This window comes from Strongylocentrotus purpuratus, unplaced genomic scaffold (genome assembly GCF_000002235.5).
Source record: "Strongylocentrotus purpuratus isolate Spur 01 unplaced genomic scaffold, Spur_5.0 spur5_scaffold_15, whole genome shotgun sequence".
Lineage (NCBI taxonomy): Eukaryota > Metazoa > Echinodermata > Echinoidea > Camarodonta > Strongylocentrotidae > Strongylocentrotus > Strongylocentrotus purpuratus.
This window is the reverse complement of record NW_022145600.1, coordinates 26,367,848-26,390,562: the sequence shown is the minus strand read 5'-3', so window position 1 is coordinate 26,390,562 and position 22,715 is coordinate 26,367,848. Positions and strand designations below refer to the sequence as shown.

Genomic DNA, 22,715 nt, shown 5'->3' with positions numbered 1-22,715 from the left:
CGTCACTAATTTGTACACATACGAATGAATACAAAGATGGGAGGGGGGCATGGAGATACATATATACAAACCTTTAAGATTGGGCATGTGAATACACGAATATGAAAAGAACTCCATGTATGTTATGCGAAACTCTTATTATCCGAAGTAATTAAATAAATACGCTATAACAATTTGACCTGCAGATATGGAAGACAGTTAAACCTGCTTCACGTGTAGAGAAATACAATTTTGTTTTAATAGAGATCACAATGATGTTTCCCTTGAACACCTCCCCACGGTGAAACGTGTATTAGGGGAACCACCTTCCAACAAAGACCGCTTTTCTTGTCTCACTTGAGTGGTCTTTACATGCAGGTTTCATTTCATCAATTTGTTTCTTGAACAGATTATTACCACAGCCACACCGTCATAAAACTGACTCCAAACCCACCGCTAAATCGACAAAATGTTGCCATAAGGATCGCTCGGTTCTGTTTTGGGGTCGGCACACATGGAGATACATTATATAAACCTTTAAGATTGGGCATGTGAATACAAGAATATGAAAAGAATGTATGTATATGTCATGCGAAACTCTTATTATTCGAGCAAACACCACAACCACACCGTCAAACCATGGTCAAACCGACCCCAAACCCACCGCTAAATCGACAAAATTTGGCCAGAAGGTTTGTTTTTGGTATGTTATTGATTCCGTCTATTTGACATTAGGTTTGTGAGAAATAAAGCACATTGTATGTTTATAATGAGCATTTATGCTTTGACAGTCGGACTTGAGAAAGCATATCAAGGGCGACCATTTAATTAAGCAACTTCTGTTCACCCCTATCACCGAAAGAAATTGCGTTAGGGCAGCTGTCAGCAAGTGATGACAAATCGTCATACGAATAAAAAAAAAGTTATGACAAAATTAGGATTGACAGTAAAAAGAAAAAAGTTTCAACGTGTTGACTCGCTTGCTCTGCTCGCTTGCAAAATTTGCTGTCTTGAGAGTTTATATTTGGAGGCGTCACCCCCAATCCATACGAAAGTGTGTCCAAACCTCTATGCTAAATACTGTTCTTAACCCTCCCGGGACCGCTCAAGCAGGAAAAGGAAAGAGTACTTTAATGTTACATGTTTCTGATATAGGTCATTGGTCTTTCACGTTTTTCATAAATTTATGGCAAATTAAAAAATAATACGAGTAAACAGAATATGTATTCATTCTTAGGCCATTAATCATGTCTGAAAAATGCCCATTGTAATATCAGTCAATGATGATTCTAAGAAATGGGAACAATATTATTGGTTTAACAAAACTTGATTTGATGACGTCATCGCTCCATTTCCGCTTGGTAAGAGAACTTATAATGAAGATGACGGACAATGGGACAGAATGGTATGGAAATTTGAACAAAACAATATAACTGATATTGAGCCATCAACTAGAAGTTGATGACATTTATTAAAGTGACGTTGCTTGAGACATAGGCCATTTCAAATTAAAGGACCCAATAGCACGAAAAACTAATTGAATTGTGACTCTTTACATTGTAGCGCGCTCTCTCGCCGCTCGTGGCGTCGTACAGTTAGAACACTGCAGAATGTGAATCGAATGGGGTTGTGTTGAAAACATCGCACACTTACACCAGAACAGTGAGACTCGGCGAAGCTAAAGCCCGCTCTCTCTTGCTGCGTCCGTAAGCATACAGTTATCTCTAGCGAAGCCTTACGAGCGGTCCCCTCTCTAACTTCCAACCCGAGCGAATAGGCGAGGGTTAGCCGTGTCTACATACACACATCCAACTTTAGCGTCATAGGGTCTTTTTTTATTGTGGCTGTTTGTCTAAAGGGAAGCCGCAGTGGTTCGGCGGCCGATTAGTTGGATAAGCAAAGGTTGATCATCTCCCCGTCGCCACAAAAAGCAAAGCCTCAAAAGTTCCACAAAAGTTCGATTGTGAATGGACTTTCCATCTTTAGCCTCGATTTGCTTCTTCTTCTGCACCTCTTTTGGAGGACAGCCGTCGCAGTTTGGCTTATCTTAAACTTGTCAGCATCGGAAATATTGGATGCCAAGTTTGGGTTGGAGCTTATTTGACTTCAAGGATCGCCTAATCATGGTATATTGTTATCAATCCTCAGTATTGTGATATTTTTTCAAGGGATAATTGATTCTTGTTCGTGTCATCACTCTTTTGAAATACTTTTGGAAACCCAAGTATACCGTCACCGATCGAGTGGCGAGTGGAAACTTTTAAGGGTTCGCTTGTCTACGCTTTTATAGGAGGGATGTGGTGGTTGCTGGTACGCCCATCAGGCGACAAGTAAAACTTGGTGGATTACGACAGTGGTCAACCAAAGACAGGAGTGGCGTCGGCACTCCAGGAATTATATATACCCCCCTTCATTTTAGCCTAATCCCTCATAAAACATCCTTGTTTTGTGATCTTTACGATTAGGCATTTGTGGATATTTCACTTACCGCACAAAACACAGAATGAGGAGAACGGATTTTTAAACGAAACGTCGTTATTTATTGTTCCTCGCTTCTTCAATACGCAAGGACCCCCTTGGATATTATACATGTGAATATATACGCAGGAAACATAGATATACTTCGAAGGCAAGATGAAGATTTTTGTGTTTGGAATTGTTTTAGTGGCGCTTCGCACTTCTTGTGCTCAAGGCATTGGTGATGGTGAATGCCCAAGACTATGTAATTGCTATGGAACCACCGTCAATTGTCGAGATAGGGGGCTTCATGAGGTGCCCCGAGGAATACCACCAGGAACAGAAAGATTGTAAGTAAATATATAGTTTAACTGTCGACTTTATATAAATTTATCTTTCTACATGTGTCACCGTTGGTCATCATACTGCAGTAAGATCTAATTAGCGTATACTACTGTGACTACCACTACTACTGCTAGTACTAGCCTACAAAAATACGATTACTAATACTACTTTACTACTACTACTACTACTACTACTACTACTACTACTACTGCTATTGTGCTAACAATATTACCACCACTACTACTACTACTACTACTACTACTACTACTACTACTACTACTACTACTACTAGTACTACTAGCACTACTACTACTTCTACTGCTACTACTTCTACTACTGCTACTACTATTACTAGGTTTACTACAACAAAAAACATTACTTTAGTTTTACTACTACTCCTTCTACTACTGCTACTACTACTACTACTTCTACTACTAGTACTATTACTTCTACTACTAATTTTTCTACTACTACTACTACTACTACTACTACTAATACTACTACTACTACTACTACTATTAATAATACTACTGCTACTACTAATACTGATATTGTGCTAACACCACCACCACCACCACCACTACTACTACTACTACTACTACTACTACTACTACTACTGCTACTACTACTACTAGTACTACTACTTCTTCTGCTGCTGCTACTAATAATACTAATAATATTTCTACTACTACTGTTTTTTGCTACTACTACTACTACTACTGCTACTACTACTACTATTTCTTCTACTACTAATACTACTTATTCTGCTACTACTACTACTACTACTACTACTACTACTACTACTACTACTACTACTACTACTTATACTGCTGCTGATACTACTACATACCTCTTAACCTTCCTCCTCCTACTTATAATTCTGGTCGTGGTACTGGTAGTGGTATAACCAAGGAGGTACCTCATTGGTATAACACAATGATCACATACAATCATGTACGTCGACGTATACTTTTATGTCGAAATAAAAGTTTTTTTCTTCTACTGAAACTTTTTGCAACAGTACATTTATAACTTGCAATGGTAATATCACATTGTTTTATGAATTAGTTGCTTGTTGTACGGGACCATCTATTATTCGTTTCCCTTTTCGCGTCAGGAAATAGAAAGTAAAGCCAGTCGTGTAAACCACAACATTATTGATCATCCTTGGCATAATACAATACAAAGACAAACTGCATCACTGGAAAGATGAGATCATGAACAACATTCTCCTTTCTCAAAATAAACAAGCCGAATGAAAAGTTGATTAACTCCTTTCCATCAGTGCCTACCAACATATCAAATAACCTCTAACGGGTTGAGTGGTCCGTAAGGTGATCCTGTAATAAAAAATAAAAAAATACACACACACCAATCCCTTACATTGCGATATCGATCATATTTTGCATTCAAAGTTTGATATACAATGCTGGTATAAGCAATAAAGTACATGTACTGCAATTAACATTTTAAGTATATTTTTATTGCAATAATTGAAGTAATAAATGTCATATCTTTATTGATTAAATTTTCTGATTATTGCAGAGGTATTTGAACTTGGTCGTTATACCTGTGCATTACTACGGCGTTAGAAGCGATGCAATTAGCAATAAATCACTTTAAAGAACATCTAGAGGTATGGTTTCTTTCTTACATCTACAGGGAAGGTCTTCAAATTCGGCCAGCTTTGATCCACTGAAAAGGATTTGATGCGATAAAACGTGTTATTGATTTGTATCGGTCCTCGTTCTTGAGTGGAAAATTGAGCTTTAACCATAAATGAACCAAGAGCCAGTGCACTAAACATATTAGAAAACAGCCAGAAGAAAGAAATAGCATGGGAGAGTGAATAAGATTGGTCTCTTTTCTTATGCGTTGTTTTGGTGTTTGTGATGTGTGCCGACAAACAAAACTTTGTTTTCATTACAAATATGCATCATTCGAATACAAGGACCTCCTATAAAAGGGATAAAAAGAATCGGCAAAAGTTCGCACAATATATCTTCGTCAAATTCTCAAGCATAAAAAAAGGCGGTGGGTCTCTCTCTTCGTCTTTCAAGTTGATTGTTGAATTGGATCCTGCCAACAATAGGGGGAGAGAAAGATTACAATTGGATGAAAGGAAATTTTCAAGGTTTTTCATGAATTGAAATTGGTGGAAAGTAAATTTTTATGCCCAACGTTTTGTACGGTAGTTGTTAGCCATGTTATGAGCTGCGAATGCATAATACATCGTGTATGTATTAGGGTAATGCTAAGGTGAAGGTCGATAAACATGGGGCTTGAAACAGTTATTTGAATTCAAGCGTGACTCAAATCAAATAATGTATTTCACCATATAGAAAAAAACATAAGCCTTAGTTTTTATTTATATAGCATCCTTCAAAACGGGCGCTTTAAAAAGGCACGATCATAATATGGGGCAACTGTCATAATATACAACGTAATTAACGTATACATTTCTCTGTTAGTGTTAATATTATCGCCTGTTTGTCTCTTTTTGTACTCAAAGAGTAGTTTTGCTGACAAATACAACGAGGGTGTTTCATCCACTAATTCTCTCATTTCATTTCATCAGTACCAGACCAGTTAAAGACACAAAACCAAATTCAAAAATCTCCACGAAGTTACAACGTTATCACCATTTGAATAAGGATCTTGAATGTTCGTTAATGTACATCAGAGAAAGGCAGTATATGAAACCGTTATTGATAGATTGTTACTTCAAATGAAATATAAAGTTATGTGAGCTCATGATCAATTCTTGACTAAAGTTTGAAGGTATCAATAGAATCACTAGAAAAGTTTATTTATATATCAATTTGGTATTGTTTTGATTGTCTTATTTTAAGTTATATTTAACGTCACGATGATAAGTTCACTTTTCTAAATAATTAAGTTATGCATTATAAAGTAACGATTGCATTATCGTGTAAAAGTTGTCATGTTTCTTTAAATAAGATAAACGTGAGTCTGAGAAAGATGGCTATAAATCAGTAAACGACATTCATGTTATGGCTATTTTGTTTGGTTATTTCAACGACGAACAGGGACGACTGACTTTAGAATCCTACTTTTTCGAACATATATTATTTTGTCCTTAAAAAGTAGATGTACAGTCGATAAAAATGTAACATGAGGCATGCATGAATAACCAGAAAGTCATAAAAGTATATTCACTAAAAAGACTGGCAGAGTATATTTTAGCATTCACGTATCATTCGCAAATACATCAATGAATTATTTTGCCAATGGCTGCGATGTAGATCACGACGTCTAAACTTTGTTCAATTTAAGTTAACCTCAAAATGTCGTGCTTGCCTTGAAAAGGCGTCCCCTCTTTGCCGAATTGCCAAGTCATGCACCACCTCCCAATCGTTTACCAAATCAAAGACTTCCAAAAACCACAACGTTTGAAAAAGAAAAACATTACAAAAGCGATTATCGAAACGTCATGCAATACTGCAGTAATTATCCTGAACCTGACAAAAAGGGGCGATTCAGATGAAAACAAATATTAGAAATGGTGACTGGATGTGTCCAAGGTAGCAGAACTATGCAAATATAATTTTATGGAACGGATGAGATCTTATGAGGTAGACAAAATGAGCTGCGAGTCGGTTCACCGATTTCGTATTTTTCAGGCGGATGTACAAAGTTATTTTCTCATGGTGTAAAAAAAACGCAGTTTGCCATCCACTCTCAACAAATATACTGTTTAAATATTGCCTACTACTACGAATTCATATTGTATTTATTATAGTAGTTTATGATAAATATTATTATTTCCAGTATAAAAAAGTCTTACATATCAAAATAAAATATAGGAAATTGAGATTGACAATTAATGTTTCGATAATGTGCATTTGACCCAAATAACATACGTCAAGATATCAGGTCTAGGCCAGTTTCAATTTTATAAAGCATAATCTAATTTTAGTTCTAGAGGTTATGGTAAATTTACTCTCTGATGCGAAACGATATTTTGCCCTTACACGTATAATTCGGTACTACAGTCAAACCTGATTTAGTGACCACCTGTCTACAAAGACTCCAGTTTTTGTTTCCCTTGAAAATGGTTTCTCATTGCAACATTTACTAAAGGAACCTGTCTACAAAGACCACTTTTTGTATTTCCGTTGGGCAGTCGCTAACTCCTCGCTATAGACAGGTTTGACTGTACCTTTCAAACTATGTCCCAAATCTCAGACGTACCCTGTTTTTAAATAATGTATACCAAGGTTAGCCTCATAAGTACCGATACTATACCCTTCCCGATGGCTCTGTTAAATTCTCATCATCCAAGCAATGTCAAGTACCCATTTGATACTCCTGGATGGAGAGAGGCAAGCGTGGATAAAACACACTGTCCAATGATGTACGCACTGAGCACAGGGTCAAATCCATTACCTCTAGCGTGAGAGTCAAAGGTTCTCGTCACTATACCACAAAGGTCGCCTATATACCACATGCACCAAAATACAACCTACACCAATATACCGATTTTCAGTGATATCACTGATTAAGAAAGGAACACATGAAACGCAAAGGTACATGAATTGTATGTTAATAACCTACAAATTATCGCAATACCCACGCTTGATTGAATAACCTCGATCTGTTTATAGAGTACTTCCATATTTTGGGAACAGAGTTCCAAATTGCAGTCATTTATCAGTGTTTATCGTGAGCTTGGTCCCGCTACGGAGGAAGCTAAGGTGGTTCCACCTTCCGTTGCCATGGGGATTCATGACTTTCACACATGATCGCGCTTGAGTTTGGAACATGATAAAGCAATTAATTGGTGTATAGCATCCTCCCAACATGGCAATTATTTGATCAAACGATGGGAAACATATACCACAACACGCTACAAACCTGTGACAGTTTAAACTTTAAAGGTATATAAATTATTATCGCCAAATGAACGGATTTCATCATATTTTGATTATGTGTCCCGTATGAGCGCAGTTATAACAATAACAAGATGTGTATTAAATGAAGAATCATTCACTTTTACTTTGTTACAAAATATAGAAAAGTAAAATTAGTATTACTGTTCAGATTTAGCCGCAAATACTCATTTAAAGCTCAATTCATTTGAAAAATATTACTGAAAATATAATTTCTGGCTCAGTTTGAGTCATGCTTAAAAAATGTTTTGACACAAGTTATATACGATATCATGATGTATGGTACTAATATACTGTAATGATATCTGCTCGGTTAATCGTATATAGTATAATGTCTATATTCAATTGATATTACGCCTTTGCACACACCAGGCTGTTTGCACAGTCAGATGAAATCTGTCGACGTATCAAAATATGTTGTTTCATAAAGAAACTGCTTTGAGTTTTTCAAACTTTCCAACTTCCTCCTCCGAAGTCTTGAATGCGCTTCAATGAGCATTCCTCGGTTTCTTTCTCCATCTTTTCAAACCGTACATCTGCCTATTACCACCATAGCGAACCGATATTTTGCTCAAGGCTTTATTTCGTTAAAGATACAGTATGAAGTTACTAGTTAGGCTTAGGGTTTAATGTGAGGTGATATTAGGGTTAGGACTAGGGTTAGGTTAGGATATCGTTTATTGAAGGAAAGTGGCCATAGAGCAATTCTGGCCCGAGCATGTGCCAATTATGAGGTATCTTTAAAACGTCGTGCCGTAATAACGCTCCTTGCTTTTTTTTTTTTTTATATCTCTTGTCAACCGTTAAAGGTCTTCTCGAAAGCAATAATCCCTTATTGTGTCGTGAAGAAAACCGTAGTTGACACCCCCTTTCAAAGTGAAGTATAGCGATTTAATGATGTGAAGAAGCGATCAATGCCTGTTTACTTTGACAAAAAAAACGAGTTAAAACTTATCGACGGCCAACATGGCCAGTAGTATAGTGAACAATACATGTGAAAGATGTATAGCATCTGACGGGGGCGTGAAGGGCATGTTTATAGCCTCAAATCCTTTGCGTTTTTTAATCAATTAAATTGTAAAATTGATTAATCCCGTGATAGTCTACATGTACTGATAGTGGCAGGCAGATGTATTTCAATTTGTTCAGTCAAATGTAAGGTATTCTACACATTTATTTATAAACTTTTCAGGTTGGGATGAAACCCGATAGCTAATCTATACGAGGACATTTATGTTTAAGTCTATGTGAAATTGGTACTAGTCCATTATGAACTCGTGTGATTTATTACATTTCATTATTCATACCACAGTATCAAAGAGGCTTTGTAAAACACGACACAGGATAAGAAATGTGTGTGTGTGTGTGGGGGGGGGGGGGGAGGGGGAGGGGGGGGGGGGGGGTTAGTGTGTCAGCATTCCTGCCCGTACAGGTAAACAAGCAGAATACCGGAAATAACAGATACAACTCCCTTTTTGTTGTTGTTTCACTGAAAGGCAAAGTTTTAAGGCTTACAAAAATAAAAAATGATGAAAGATGTTGAATGAAACCCGATAGAATACACTGTAGTTGGTATGTGACAGTTAGAGCATTATAAACAACAGGTATGTTCAAGACAAGATACCATTACTCCATGTCTGAAGGCTCATTGTTCGATTTTTTTTGGTGTCATCTTTCTCTTTCTTCTCCTTTAGATGTCTCTCTCATTTTTCTGTCAAACTTTTCATTCTAGTATCCACCTGTCCCTTCTTTTGCAACTCTTCCCTTCTCTGTGTCTTTGCCATCCGTATACCAGGCTCCCTGTTTATCTGTCTATTTCTCCACCTTGTTTTCCTTATCCTCCCCCTCTATCTCACCTCCTCTCTCTATCTCACCTCCTCCTCTTTCTCTCTCCTCCTCCTCTTTCTCTCTCCCTCTCTCTCTGTCTCTCTGTCTCTGTCTGTTTTTTTTCTCTCTCTCTCTATTTCTCTCTCTTTCTCTCACAAACAATGCACACACACGCACGTACACTTCCCCCTCTCTTATTTTCCCTCGTTGTGTCTATTTACATCTCACTCTCTCTAAGTATCCCATTTTTCTTTTGTTTTTGCCTTTTTCTGTTGTTCTCGATCCTATTTTTCTCTCCCTTTCCGTCTCTACGATATGGTGAAAGTCTCAAATTCCCTCACCCCTCCCATCTCTCTCTCTCTCTGTTTCTCTGTCTGTCTGTCTGTCTCTGTATCTCTCTCTCTGTTTCTCCGTATCCCCTCCCTCTTTCTCTCCCTCTCTCGATGGCAGGGCAGGGGTTAAATTGGGAGACATTCCCTAAATATTGACCTTCCTGCAAGCAAAGCAGTGCCTTGAAATAAACACTCATGTTATCACTGCAACATGACTGAGCCCAGCTAGGTCACTCACACATACAACCATCCTCAACCCAAAATCGTATCACGTTATTGCGATTTCAAACGAAATGACAGTATGCGTGTTATATATTACGTCGATTATCTAGTCCATTGTGTGGGATGCACTCGGCGGAAATTATCATTTTTGTTACTGATTGGTTTTTCTTTGAACCTGTAGATGAAAAGCAATTTGTGAAAATCAATTATGCCTTTATTCAGGCCCATAACTATTCGATCATGTTGCTTAGTTGATTAAAATGTTAAGCCAGGGCAGATATACACAAGCTAATCCATGTGAAGGATTTGCTCTCTACAGATTTTGAGGAGATCTGAAACTTTGAAATACAGAATTAAATCCACGCCCAATTGAACAGATTGTTTCCTATTTCGTTGTTATTTGTAAATATGGGCGGTGGTCGGTTAAGTAACAGTACATAACACTGCCGGGTGTCAGAAACTCTGCAGATTAAAAAGCTGGTATGAAAAGAGTCTGCTCCTTCTTATAATCCGAAACACGATCTTTCCTTCTTGAAACACTTTTTTCTTCTTCAGGACGGTCTAATTACGAAACGGTGCATTCCACTTCAAAGGTCAATACCTTCACCGCGCGGTGATTTCCCAATACCTTCCCACTAAAATAAATATGAAAAGAGATATATAAACGAAAGGAAAAGACGATTTATCTAGCAAAGAAACTGTTTCCAAAATCCCAACAACACAAAGAAAGCAATTTCCATGAGCTATTTGCATAGATTGTTTACTCGGAACACCTAGCGCACGGTGAAAAGTCGATCTTACATTTTTGACGAAAGTGTGAAAATCGGGTGAGTGAGAAATTGGTTAAGCCCATCGCTTTTCTGCCTACTCTTTCCCTGCCTTTGTATTTTCTTGATGCTTTTGGAGGAGCTAGATCGTGTGTAACACAATGAACGCATCGCACCGTGAACGGAACTGCCATCTTGCAGTAAATACAGAAATGTTACTCATCTTCCACTCCCCCTTTTTGAGCCATGTACAAAAATAACCCCCTTTTAAGGTTTAACCCTTTCTGAGCTGCAGGTGCGAATTAGCCCTAGTAGGTTCATTCTTGTACACGCACATGCTATTCATACGTATTTCGTGTGGGAGCCAAAGAGTTAAAGAATGTAAACATTTCATCAAAAATAATATATCACATAATTATAATATATACGCTTTGAATAATAACTTGAATATCTCAAAAGACGGGGGAGAGGGTATCAATCATCGAATTGATACACATTTAAAATAAACCAACGAATTATACAAAAACTTGATTACAACATTGACAATGCTACTTTACACATACATTGTCAAAGAGTATACTCCGTCCATACATCCTTAATGTATCCGAATGTTAAATGGGATCATCTTTCCATGGCAAAGGTGAAAATGATGATGATTAAACTAAATTAACTAATGTTATTTTTTGTTTACTTTCCTCCACATTTATAGATACCTCAGTGAAAACAATATTACGGTAATACAAAGGAGAGATTTTGATGGTCTGCAGTCTCTTCGTACATTGTAAGTATGATAGATTGAATAGCCTACATTTTTGTAATCATTAATTTCTACGGTTCTATTTGTTTATTATTTTTGTCTTAAGATTTGAAAATGACTCTTTGATGTTCGATAGAACAAAGCATGTTGAATCATTTTTATGTTTCAATATAAAACTGATTTATTCGGCAGTGGTGTCGGTCGTATAAGTGATTTTTTGTGTGCAATGCCGATGATTACAATATTTATTGATTTCCGCAATGTATAGACTCAGAGTTTTTTAAAGTGTAAATTAATATTCTAAAAGGTAGTTAGGATGGAAAACGACAGAAAGACATCGAGAACGAACGAAAAATGAGTACAACAGAGGAAGAATAGCGTATTACTTGATGAAATAGATGAATTGAGGGAATAGATGAAATGCATTTTCTTGGATATTATGTCACCGTTTCTAATTGTTTCTTTGTCGTTGTTTTCTTATTCTAGACACCTTATGAACAACTACATTGTTCACATCGAAAGAGGAGCATTCACAGACTTGATCACTGTGGAACGCATGTAAGTATCAAAGTCATGTAGATTTACATATAGCACGTAAAACGGCGACGTAAAAATCTTATCAATTTACATGAATTTCTTTAACCTCCTAAAGAATGATCAATTCTCTTCATAATCAATGATAATCAAATAAAGCAATCCAGTAGACAATGCTGAAAACGGGGTATTCTCCCCCTCATATTTCGGTGAAAGAATAAAGATAAATTTCACTGAATCGCCAATAGAGGATGCAGTAGTATAGTCATTATATTTGGTAACAAGTATGTAAACATTGAACAGTTTGATTTATAGATTGATTGTAAACTTGCTTCGTATTTGATTTATGTATTGAACATAACAGTGAGTTTGTTAAAGTGTGTTAATTAGTGCCTTCTAAGATTGTTTATAGTAACATATATTTTATGTTTTTGAACGAGAGATGCCACTCGCGGGACAGTCCCTGTGCTTTTTGCCACCCCTCCCCGTTTTCAAGCTCTTGATACGCCACTGTCAAATACCCTAGAAGGCCCTAGATAAATGAACCAATACTTGTCGGAAAGAGTAAGATTATGAACACGTCCGTGCATCATAAGTACTGAGAATTTGCTGATTGTTAACAATCGTGTTTCGTGTTCCAAATGAGCTTACATGTATAGGGATACGCAGAACCCATTTCTTCATTCAAGTGCAGAACATTGCACTGTGGCTGGCTTTAATCCGAATCAAACATGCCTTCTATTATTGAGACAAATTATAGAAATTTAAAACACATCGTTGTAATATAATCCTCACATCTCTTCAAAAGAACTACGCTGTGTAGCAATGCACCTGTTGGTGAAAAGTTAATTGGACTATTCCGATTACTTTACAGGGGTGTTTAACTGTTTGCAGTTACATTTCTATAAATGTCTTGCTAGCATCAGATTATGGATATTTTATTCGTTTTTCAAGTATTTATTCAACTGATGATATAAAACTTTCATCGATACAACTACTTATCGGTGAAATGATCGTAGTTTAGTTGATTTATTATCCAAATGGGTCCCTCAGATTCGCAAATGGATCAATCGCTAAAATAAGATTTATTGTGACGTCATGATACAGCTCTTCACTAACTTCACTGAGCTGAACAGGGGGATTGTTTGCCAGGTTTGCTAAATTTACGAATTCACTTGCTTTTAAATTGTAGATTTTTGATACAAAATGAGAGTTTGCGAGATTAATCAATGATAATGCTCTTAAGACTGTAAATTAATTGTGTGAAACGGAGAGTATTCTGATCGGTGAGGTAATGTTTTGCCCCATGTATTCGTTTTGGTGTTGAGATTTCATACTGGTCTCGTGTGGCTGTGCTGCATGTGATCACCCATCATCTTCCACTCTCATCCCGGTCCTATCGCATCCCATTGTTGTGCGGAATCAGCCGAGAAGCTCGGCGTCAAACAAGAACTCTCTATTTAAAATCAGATAGTGTTGAGATGATTATAGAAATCATTAAGTTGTCAAACTCAAAGACTGATCCATACTGACATTGCCTTGGACTGGTAAATCAAATATCAATACCTTTTCAAAAATGAATCGGGTAAATAAATAGAGTATTCTTTCTACTATTCTAGAATCTAGTCTAATCTCGAAGGAAAGAAGAGAAACAATTGCAACGCCAAAGACCAAAAAAAATTGTATCTGATATGACAATACCAGTTTCTTACTTGCACTGTACACTCGGCACTTGACAAACACAAGGTACGATAATACGCCAACGGCGGACTGTACTATATTACTGGAAGAAGAAGAAGAAGAAAAAAACAAAGAATCAGAGAAATAGACCCCAGATTTAGATCTAGATCTAGTCTAGTCAAGTTCGGACTTCATGGGTACATGTTCTTATATGTGTACATGTATTACCAGAGTAGAGTACCCTATAATTATGTTTTTATAGTTCTATAGTGTTTTTTGTGTATTTTATATTATTTTAAAAACAAGTAGTTTTTGAAAGTGATCTACCCCAAATAGAGCCATGAAATACCATTTTCCAAACTATCATGTCAATCTAATAGTCCAGTGAGTTTTGATATGTTGGTTATATTTGAATATGTGTGTGTATTTGGTTACACCCGCAACCCCCAAATACTGGCCATGCCATTGTTGGTTCTTCTTCTTCCAGTTCAAGTGCTGCTTTCAAGGTGATGAAGTTGAACTTTCTTTTTGTTTCAAAGTCTCTGAGACTCTGTTGAAACAGCAGTTTATTTAGCTCACATTCCTAAGGAGAAACCCATCCACACATGCTGCCATTCAAAAAATTTACGGAGGGAAAGGAGAGACGAAAAATAATATAGGAAATAATGTACATCAGGAACCTATTCCCACTTCAGTTGAAGTTGACATCTTTTTCAAAGGGTACTCTAGTGTCTGTCAATGCTCTTGTGCTTGGGTTACAAACTTTGGAGCAAGTTTGCAGGGTGGGCTTAACCGCAGTTAGGGGAACGAAGGGTGGAGAAAAGGGGTATTGAGAGAAGCTAACAAATAGAGAAAGATCAATGGAGTGTTAGAGAAACCCTTAACAGAACTATAAAAAGAGTCTTGTTTACCCTGTCGTGTTTACTGCGCTTAGCAGATTTGCATTGCTAGTCCGTATTACAAAGTCATCAACGCAACTTAGGGCGTTCTTGTAGCTTTCACTCTGCTGGAATTGAATTGCAAATTCTCATTAAGGGAACTATTTCATTGAGAATGGGTGTCTGTCGCTTCAAGGACTGGGGATAAAGGGGGCACTTCAGTCGGCAAATATGTAAATCCCTGGTGCAAATAATGAACAGCAGAACACCAATGGATAGGGTATCTCTGGACTGATGCCAGTCTCTGGTGATTCCCAAGCTTTCAATGCCCTTTTCAACTTATAAAATGTTGGTTATTATCTCAACACTCAATCAGTTCATTATTATATATTTTTATATTGTTAGATTAATTTAAACTAGCAGTAGCAATACAGTTTAGCTAAAAATCTCATTCACAAGAAACCATTTAACACAAGGCTGTAGTTAAGTGTATTCTTGCGTCACTGCTGACAGAATCATCTGACCTACATCTACAAGTATGCTGAGGGTCTTTTAATTCTCTGAATTTTTAGGTTGAGTCATTGCTTCTAAAGAGAGGCCAAAATGTGCATCAAATTTACAAATTAAACAGCATGAGAAGGGGAAGTTCTGGTGCGAATAATAAAGAGATTCTTTGGCATTGTCTGCATCCTTTGTCTTGTGAATCATCTTGCTTAAACGAAGAGGTCTGTGTGTCACGGAAATTCGCACAAGTTTCCAATTTCGTTGAAAACTACAGTGCATTCAGGCTAGGGAAATGGAAGCGATTGCCTCATGCCTTCTTGCGAACCAGGCGGAGGTGTAAGATTGCAAGTGTCTCAAAAAGAAAGCCTGGTGCAACCCATGCTGTGTCTCAAACCACCTCTTGTTCTCAGACAGCGTGGCAGATAAAAGGAAAAGCGGACTTCTCGCAGGGCTGGGTTAATGGACACATGCATTGAAGCTATTAACGTAACCGTGGAAGTGACTCGCAGGCCGCCGATCAATAGTCATCTAGCGCATAATTTCATTAGGAGAACCCCTTTGAGAGATCCACGTTTTGTAAATTGAGTTAGGAACCGGGGACCGCTTTGAGTAAATACTGGGGTTACTGAGGCCACTCAGCGAGGGTAGAGGGAGCCATGGGAGACTCGGCCGTAAAAGGCGACGCTTAGGTCGTTCACTTTGAATCACATGGAGATAATTCCTTGTTACTCATCCCAGGAATGTTCGTTGAAAGATAAACATGATCCCTTTTTCCCCTTGCCCCCTAGAAGATAATTTGATTTTCCACCCATTTGCGTTCCATACAGACCCGACCTTAAACTGTTGTCAATTTTTTTCTGCTATCATAGTATGCCATCAGTGACATTGAATATAATTAATCAAGGTCTCCCTCCCGCCTACCAGGTAGACATTTTGGTGCCTGGAAAAACTTGTATGCAATTTGTATCATCAGTTAATCAGTGTCCGGTGACATAACATGGCTCGTTATGTAGTGAACTGCATCGTACTGATGCATCGTAAAATGCCAATGAATGACTTGTTGCACTTGTCTTAATTTTTCTTCTGTTATCAATCCTCCATGAATCATAAAATGTATTGAAAAGTCTTGATGCTTTTATTGATGATGATTTAATACTTGAATCCGTTTCCATAGGTTTTCAAATGACATGGTATACACTTATTTATTTAGTCACATGTTGCCAAAATTATAAACGTAATTTTGTTATCTAAGTTAGATGTAGACTGTTCTATGCAAGCCACCGGTATAGAATGACTATAAATTTCAAAGATATGACCATTGAAACAGCCTTTTTACACCTTAACAAATTCATGAAGAGGTGATTACATTTCATGAAAAAATTCATCAAATGGAATGAATTATGAAATATGAACAATATGACATAACAAATATTTGTAAAACATATTGATTTGGGGAGATATCTTACTTGAGCATGCATTCATAACATAGGTTGTTACCAGTAATCTTTTCAATGCAGTTGAGCAGGAAAGTGAATTGTATAACAACTTCAATTAAGATTAACCTCTTTAAATCAATGACGAGTTGATAAATGGCACATGGTATGTTTGAGTAGCCATTCTACTTCAATCCATCGTTAATTGGGACATCTGGGTATGGTTGCCAACCATACCACCCCAGAGCTGCCCCCATGACTAGAGCTAGTGCTCTGGTCTTCATCTCCTAGCTCCTTGAGATTCAGGAGGGAATGGTTCATTTCACAAGAGGGTTTGACAAGAATAAGGGGCTGGTCCCTTTTTCTACGATAACTATAAAATGGCTCCTGAGAAGTTTATGTGGAAAGGGTATGGGATATTCACATACCGTAGCTCATTGGTGCTAATAAGCCTTCAGCCCAGATTTTCTTGGTTCTTATGCTTTTTTTTATGCTTTTTCTGTCCAGGAGACTGATTTTGTAGTTATAGGTATCATTATCGGTGATACCTGTATGTGGTTGACCCCTTACAGGCAGAAACAAGGACAGGAGTGGGAGAGGCAGTTGTGAAAGGCTTAAGAGAAGTAGATAGATGTATTGCAATCAGTAGTTTTCACCTTGTTAGAGAGATAGACAGAAGTGGGGGGGGGGGGGCAAGTATAATGGAGAGAATACATAAAATATTATAAGGGAAAGAAGAGAAAAGGAAGGCAGGAGCGTCGCGAAGCAGCATTGGTAGGGAGAAGGGGAGATGTTAAGATAAAATTTAGAGCAAGGAAAAGACTCATGTACTTGTCAGTTTCCCCTTGTTACAAGTTCCTGACTGGCATCTTCTACTTAGATTGCAGATGACTTCATACATGTAGGTTGTTATTCTGAAAGTGTCAAATTTTGACACTTTGTTTAGCCTTTTATGTACTTGACAATCTAAAGGCTATTTCCAAGAAAAATCAAATTTCCTGCTTTGAAAACAGAGTGAAATAATGAAATTATGTGTGCACAATATCACTTTCTACCAGTTCAATTTCATTGGTGAATAGTATAACACACAATTTCTGTTGACCCCAGTTCGAGACAAACACTGTAGCTGGTGCTGTCGTACATAGGGTTAAAGCTTTTAGCTCACACTGCCATGCCTGCTTTCAGGAAAAGAGGAATGTTATACCGAATAATTTAGCAGTGCATATTTGTTACGATGAATGAATTAGGTGAAAATGCTATTAAAAGCCCCTCCCCCACTTTTTTTTACACATTACAAATCAATAATGACAATTTTTATGAAATATTTCATGCATGAAACAGATTCAATCTAATGTCATGTGATCAGTATGGATGAAATGCTTGCCTTTGTTTTCATTGCAATCCATTTCCATGTCAAGCAAGGATTTATAGTGTGAGATTCTATGCATTTCAAATTGAGAGCAGTTCTTCGGTTCAGTCTATATTTGCTGATCCCGATGGTAATTTCTCTGTTTCATACACTTTTAACGAATACAGACCTATTAAAGCTTTTCATCTCGCACTCATCGGATAAAGAGCTTTAGCAAGTCTGTTGCTATTCTTCGATTTTTAAGAAAACATTTTATTATCTTTTAATGAGGAATATGGCATTGACAAAAATGACTTGTCTTTTGCTGGTGTTATCAAATACATCGTAAAAAGTATGAATAATTAATGGACAAAGGGACATAAAGAGTTAAACCTTGAATGTCCTTGATATTCTTCTAGATTCCATTCCAGGTAATCCAAAGGTGTTTCTTTGCATGAAAGTCCACTATTGAAAGCAGGTTAAGTATCCAGATGGGGTGAAGATGTAATTCTAGGGGGGACATCGATATACTAGTACAGGGTATCCAAAGAAAAAAATGGGACATTTTATGCTTTTTACTAAACCAGGAAAATTAAAACTTCAGGAGCATAAAATCCACATTTTTTATGCCATTTTAAAAGTGTTTAGAACTACCGGTAGAGATGAGTTTCAATTAGATGAAGTTGACGTTGGAAGTGGAAAAAAACTTTTCATTAGCATTGTTCGTCAGTGAAGTCAGTTGATGGTATCAATCGTGTTGCTTGTTTAGAAGTTTTTCTTGAGGATTTGAATCGATCCTGTAACCAGTGATACAAGATGAGAAAAATGATTAAACAAATGTAATATCAGAACCTCCATGTAAATGTATGTGCTGACGTGTTTGGTAGATTTTGTGCCTGGTATATCATCGTTTGGTGCAAGGGGAGGTAGAGAGGGAGGGGAGGTTACAAATTGGCTGCGACACATGATACGCGAGATCAAAGGGAAACAGTGCCAACCCCGTGAATTGTCCACCTGCAAGTTGTCAGCAGGAACGATCTTTGACATCACCATGTGGAGAGGCTATTAGCGATCCTCAGGAGTTTGGAGGAGCTAAACGATACCAAATCTCATCAAAAATGAAAGAGTCTATGAGGCTGTTCACACTGCAATGAGATAGCGCAGTCTATCGTAGCACCCCCTTTTTTCTAACGCGCGCTAGACCGCGCTCTCTCTCGTGGACCACCCCCAAGAGGTGCTCCAGTGGCACCCCGTTTTGGCTCGCCATGGCTCGCTGTTGGGTGGACCGAAACGACGTTGTACCTTCCAAACCGCAGAGATAGCGCGGTCTAGCGCGTGCTATCTCTGCCGGTGTGAACAGCCTCTATGTGACTGCAGGAGTTCCAAACGGTCGGTCGGCACGTTTCAAATTTGTCCAGGCTTCGGTGCGCTTACAGCGCTAAATGTCAGAAAAGTTGATGGAAACATGAGGAATGTGAGCAGGTTCTGTCACAAAATGGTGAAAATGCCCCCTGAAGAATTCTATGTTTGGAATCCTTTTGGTCATATCTGCTCACACACAGGTCTTTCTTTACGAAGATTGATGTGGCATGAAACAAGTGTGAACCAGAGGTGAATGCCAATGATTATTATTTTTGAAGACTGCGATCTTTCCTTTGGGGTACTCCCTTAAGATTTATATGTGGGAACACACATGCTCAAAAATTTTGTAAGTCGGTTTGGACTCCCAGTCTAGAAAATATCCCACAAATATAGTCCATGAAATATAATGTATGAAATAAAACCAAATCCCCTGTGTGATTTGATACATGCTTTTATATTTGATACATTGGATTATAGCCTACTCTTCATAAAGATGATAAAAGCTTTTCATATCAATAATAAGTAGCAATAAATAGTTTATTAACTGCTTTAATTCTGTTTTATTTCTCACAGGCGCCTGAACAACAACAAGCTCCAAAGTTTGCCGGAATTATCATTTTCCAGAATGGAGAATCTCTACAAACTGTAAGTTGACTATTCCATTTTCATTTTTTTCCATTTCAGGCAACTTTATTTTCTTTTACCTTCGTTTGAAACCAATGTTGGCTGATGAAAAAGAAGCTTCTGCATTTGTGTGAATATTAAAGATGACTGCATTGGTCTGTCTGTTTGAAGTTTATGTGCTAGGGGAGGAGGTTGTCCTCTGTATTCCGCATGTCCTTAGGATAGGACGTGTAAAAAACCTTTATATTGTAAATGAATTGCAGTAAACTTCCACAAGCCCTTTCAATGATCACTCCTAGTTTGCTCCTGAGACATCTGTTCCAGGATTCCTTTCATCAGAGGAAGAGATTTAGGATTAGTGAATACTGTTTGGTGTGTGTTCAGGTTTAGGGATAGTGTTTGGTTTAGTGGTGAAGTGAGGACTTTCGTTAGTCTAGGAAACCGACTGAAGAGCAATTGTCACCAGAACATGTACATGAACATCATAACAAATCTCACCACCCCTGTTGAAATTAGCTAATGAGCCATTGCATGAAATTAATTCATTCAAGACTTGATGATTGTCTATATACTTGTACCTCTCCGTTCTTCTTCAGTGATTGTACTTTGGAGGAATACCTAGATCTATTTGACTTGCCTCGCTCACAGAGCATGGCGGTTTTGGAGAGAAAACCATCTAAATGTAAAGCACATTAGTCATGCAACTGCCCAAACATTCTGGGATTAATCCAGATGAAACGGGTGTCTGTTTACCTCTGTTTACCCCTGCATTGTATTTTCACCAAAATGTTTCTCATCCTTGGGGTAAAGAAATCTCATCCCCCATTAGAGGATTTGGTTGTCTAATCAGTGACATGAAGAAAGACTGGCTTCTTCAAGGTCGAGAAATGGTACTTTGTAATGACAAAAATCAGTATCTATTGGTTGAAGCTGTTTCATCATAGGACCGAGATAATCCCTTCTGTTTCCTTTTATCCTTTATTTTCTTTTTTAAAGTTGGCTGTTATTATGAGATTAAATTTGACCAGGGGGGTGTTTCATAAAGCTGTTCGTAAAGTTATGCATGACTTTACGAACGACTTGTATATGAAAAGCCAAATGGGATGCTCAATCATCATTGATTTTTATTTATTAAGTTGAACTGTGCAGATGTAGATTAACATTCTTATTATAACAAACATTTTTAATGCAAAATATATTTTTGCCATAATTTAATTGAGGTTATTGGAAATATCAGAAAAAAGTTTGGGCATCCTATCTAGCACTTCATGTACAAGTCGTTTGTAAAGTCATATGTAACTATATAAACTCTTTATGAAACACCCCCCAGGATAAATAGGAACTTTTCTCAGGAATAGATTTCCAATCTTTGTTGTGATAACAGGATTGATTTCATGATCAAATCAAGAAAGCCCCTCCCCCTAAATGATATTTTGCTTGTTATTTTTCATTTGATATTATCATATATTTTTTTATTTTACTGCAGAATCTATGATTCTTAATTGTAACTCCTCAACCAGAGCTTCATAATTAATTCTTATAATTTCATAAAATACATTAGAGGAATCTGAAATACAAATTTGAAGCTTATTTATTTCAAAAGCATATTATTTTGTATATATGAGTCATGATGTACAGGTAGTTCTTGTGTCCCCCCCCCCAAAGCTGATTCTTTCCAGAATTACCAGGATAGTATTTATATAAAGTAGGCTAAGGGTTAAACCACCTATAAATTACCCAAAGGAGTCGGTCGTCTAGACACTGTGTATGCCTTCTCTTTCTTCAGAAGACGGGTATTGAATTAAAGAATTAGGAGATTATCGATATTAATCAGTTCAAATAAAGCTCCTTGGACAAGAATGACAAGACATTAATCCAGTGATTTAACTAGCTTCATTCATTCTGTTTGACCAAATCGAGACCAAATTACAACACTCTTTGCAAGTAAGCGTTATATGGTGGTTTTAAGCTTATGATGGTGAGTGTCTTTGTTTTCATGTGAATCGGGGCATTAAATTCTGATGAGCTTTAAATCTGTTAGTATTCAAAAGAGAGATGAGTAATAACCGGGACACACAGAGGGAATTAATACAAATTAAAATAGATAACAACTTGGAACAAACAGACAATTCATCTAAAATTTTATCGTGGGTTTCACTAGTATGGGGGATAGAGAAAGTGCTTTAAGGAATAATAAGGATAATAGGTTGGAGAAGTAATTCTAGCTAGGGAAAAAGGGAGAGAGATTGAGAGAGAAGGGGGAAGGGAAGAAAGTAGGGATGGAGTGAGAGAGAGGGGGAGGGAGGGAAAAGGAAGGTACAAAGAGAGAAAGAGAGAGAGAGAGAGAGAGATAGAGAGAGAAAGACAGATATATATATATATATATATATATATATAGAGAGAGAGAGAGAGAGAGAGAGAGAGAGAGAGATGCACACACACATGTGTATATATATATACAGTAGAGATTTTGAGCTTTATACCCCACAAATTAACAGGATTTTGTTAATCTAGCTGTATGAAAACGGTTTCCAGTTCATTTCAGCTTAAAAATCCCAATCTTACATCATTAAGCAGATTTATAAGAATACACACACACACCAAAAAAAGAAGCACCAAATTAGCCTCCTTTTTCAACAAGTTGTTCAACTAGAGATATTTACTGGAGATTATCCTCTAAATTCTGATAACTCTTCACCCGTAACGCTATTGGAATCAGATCCTAAGAAAGCAATGATCCTATAGAATAGATC

General features: G+C 37.3%; 1 protein-coding gene across 1 annotated transcript; it reads left to right on the top strand.

Moving 5' to 3' along the window:
• The first annotated feature begins 1,603 nt into the window (after positions 1-1,603).
• On the top strand, positions 1,604-20,041 carry LOC579646 (slit homolog 2 protein). Its single transcript, XM_030985914.1, has 4 exons — positions 1,604-2,786; positions 11,552-11,623; positions 12,086-12,157; positions 19,912-20,041. Exons 1-4 carry the CDS (start codon positions 2,614-2,616, stop codon positions 19,985-19,987), a joined length of 393 nt encoding a protein of 130 aa, XP_030841774.1. The 5' UTR covers positions 1,604-2,613; the 3' UTR covers positions 19,988-20,041.
• Positions 20,042-22,715: the final 2,674 nt, after the last annotated feature.

Bases quoted from the DNA above. Each gene is read 5' to 3' on its own strand.
- LOC579646 (XM_030985914.1), top strand. From the start codon at position 2,614: ATGAAGATTTTTGTGTTTGGAATTGTTTTAGTGGCGCTTCGCACTTCT. The intron at 2,787-11,551 runs GTAAGTAAATAT...CCACATTTATAG, and splicing joins CCACCAGGAACAGAAAGATT to ATACCTCAGTGAAAACAATA. The intron at 12,158-19,911 runs GTAAGTATCAAA...TATTTCTCACAG, and splicing joins TTGATCACTGTGGAACGCAT to GCGCCTGAACAACAACAAGC.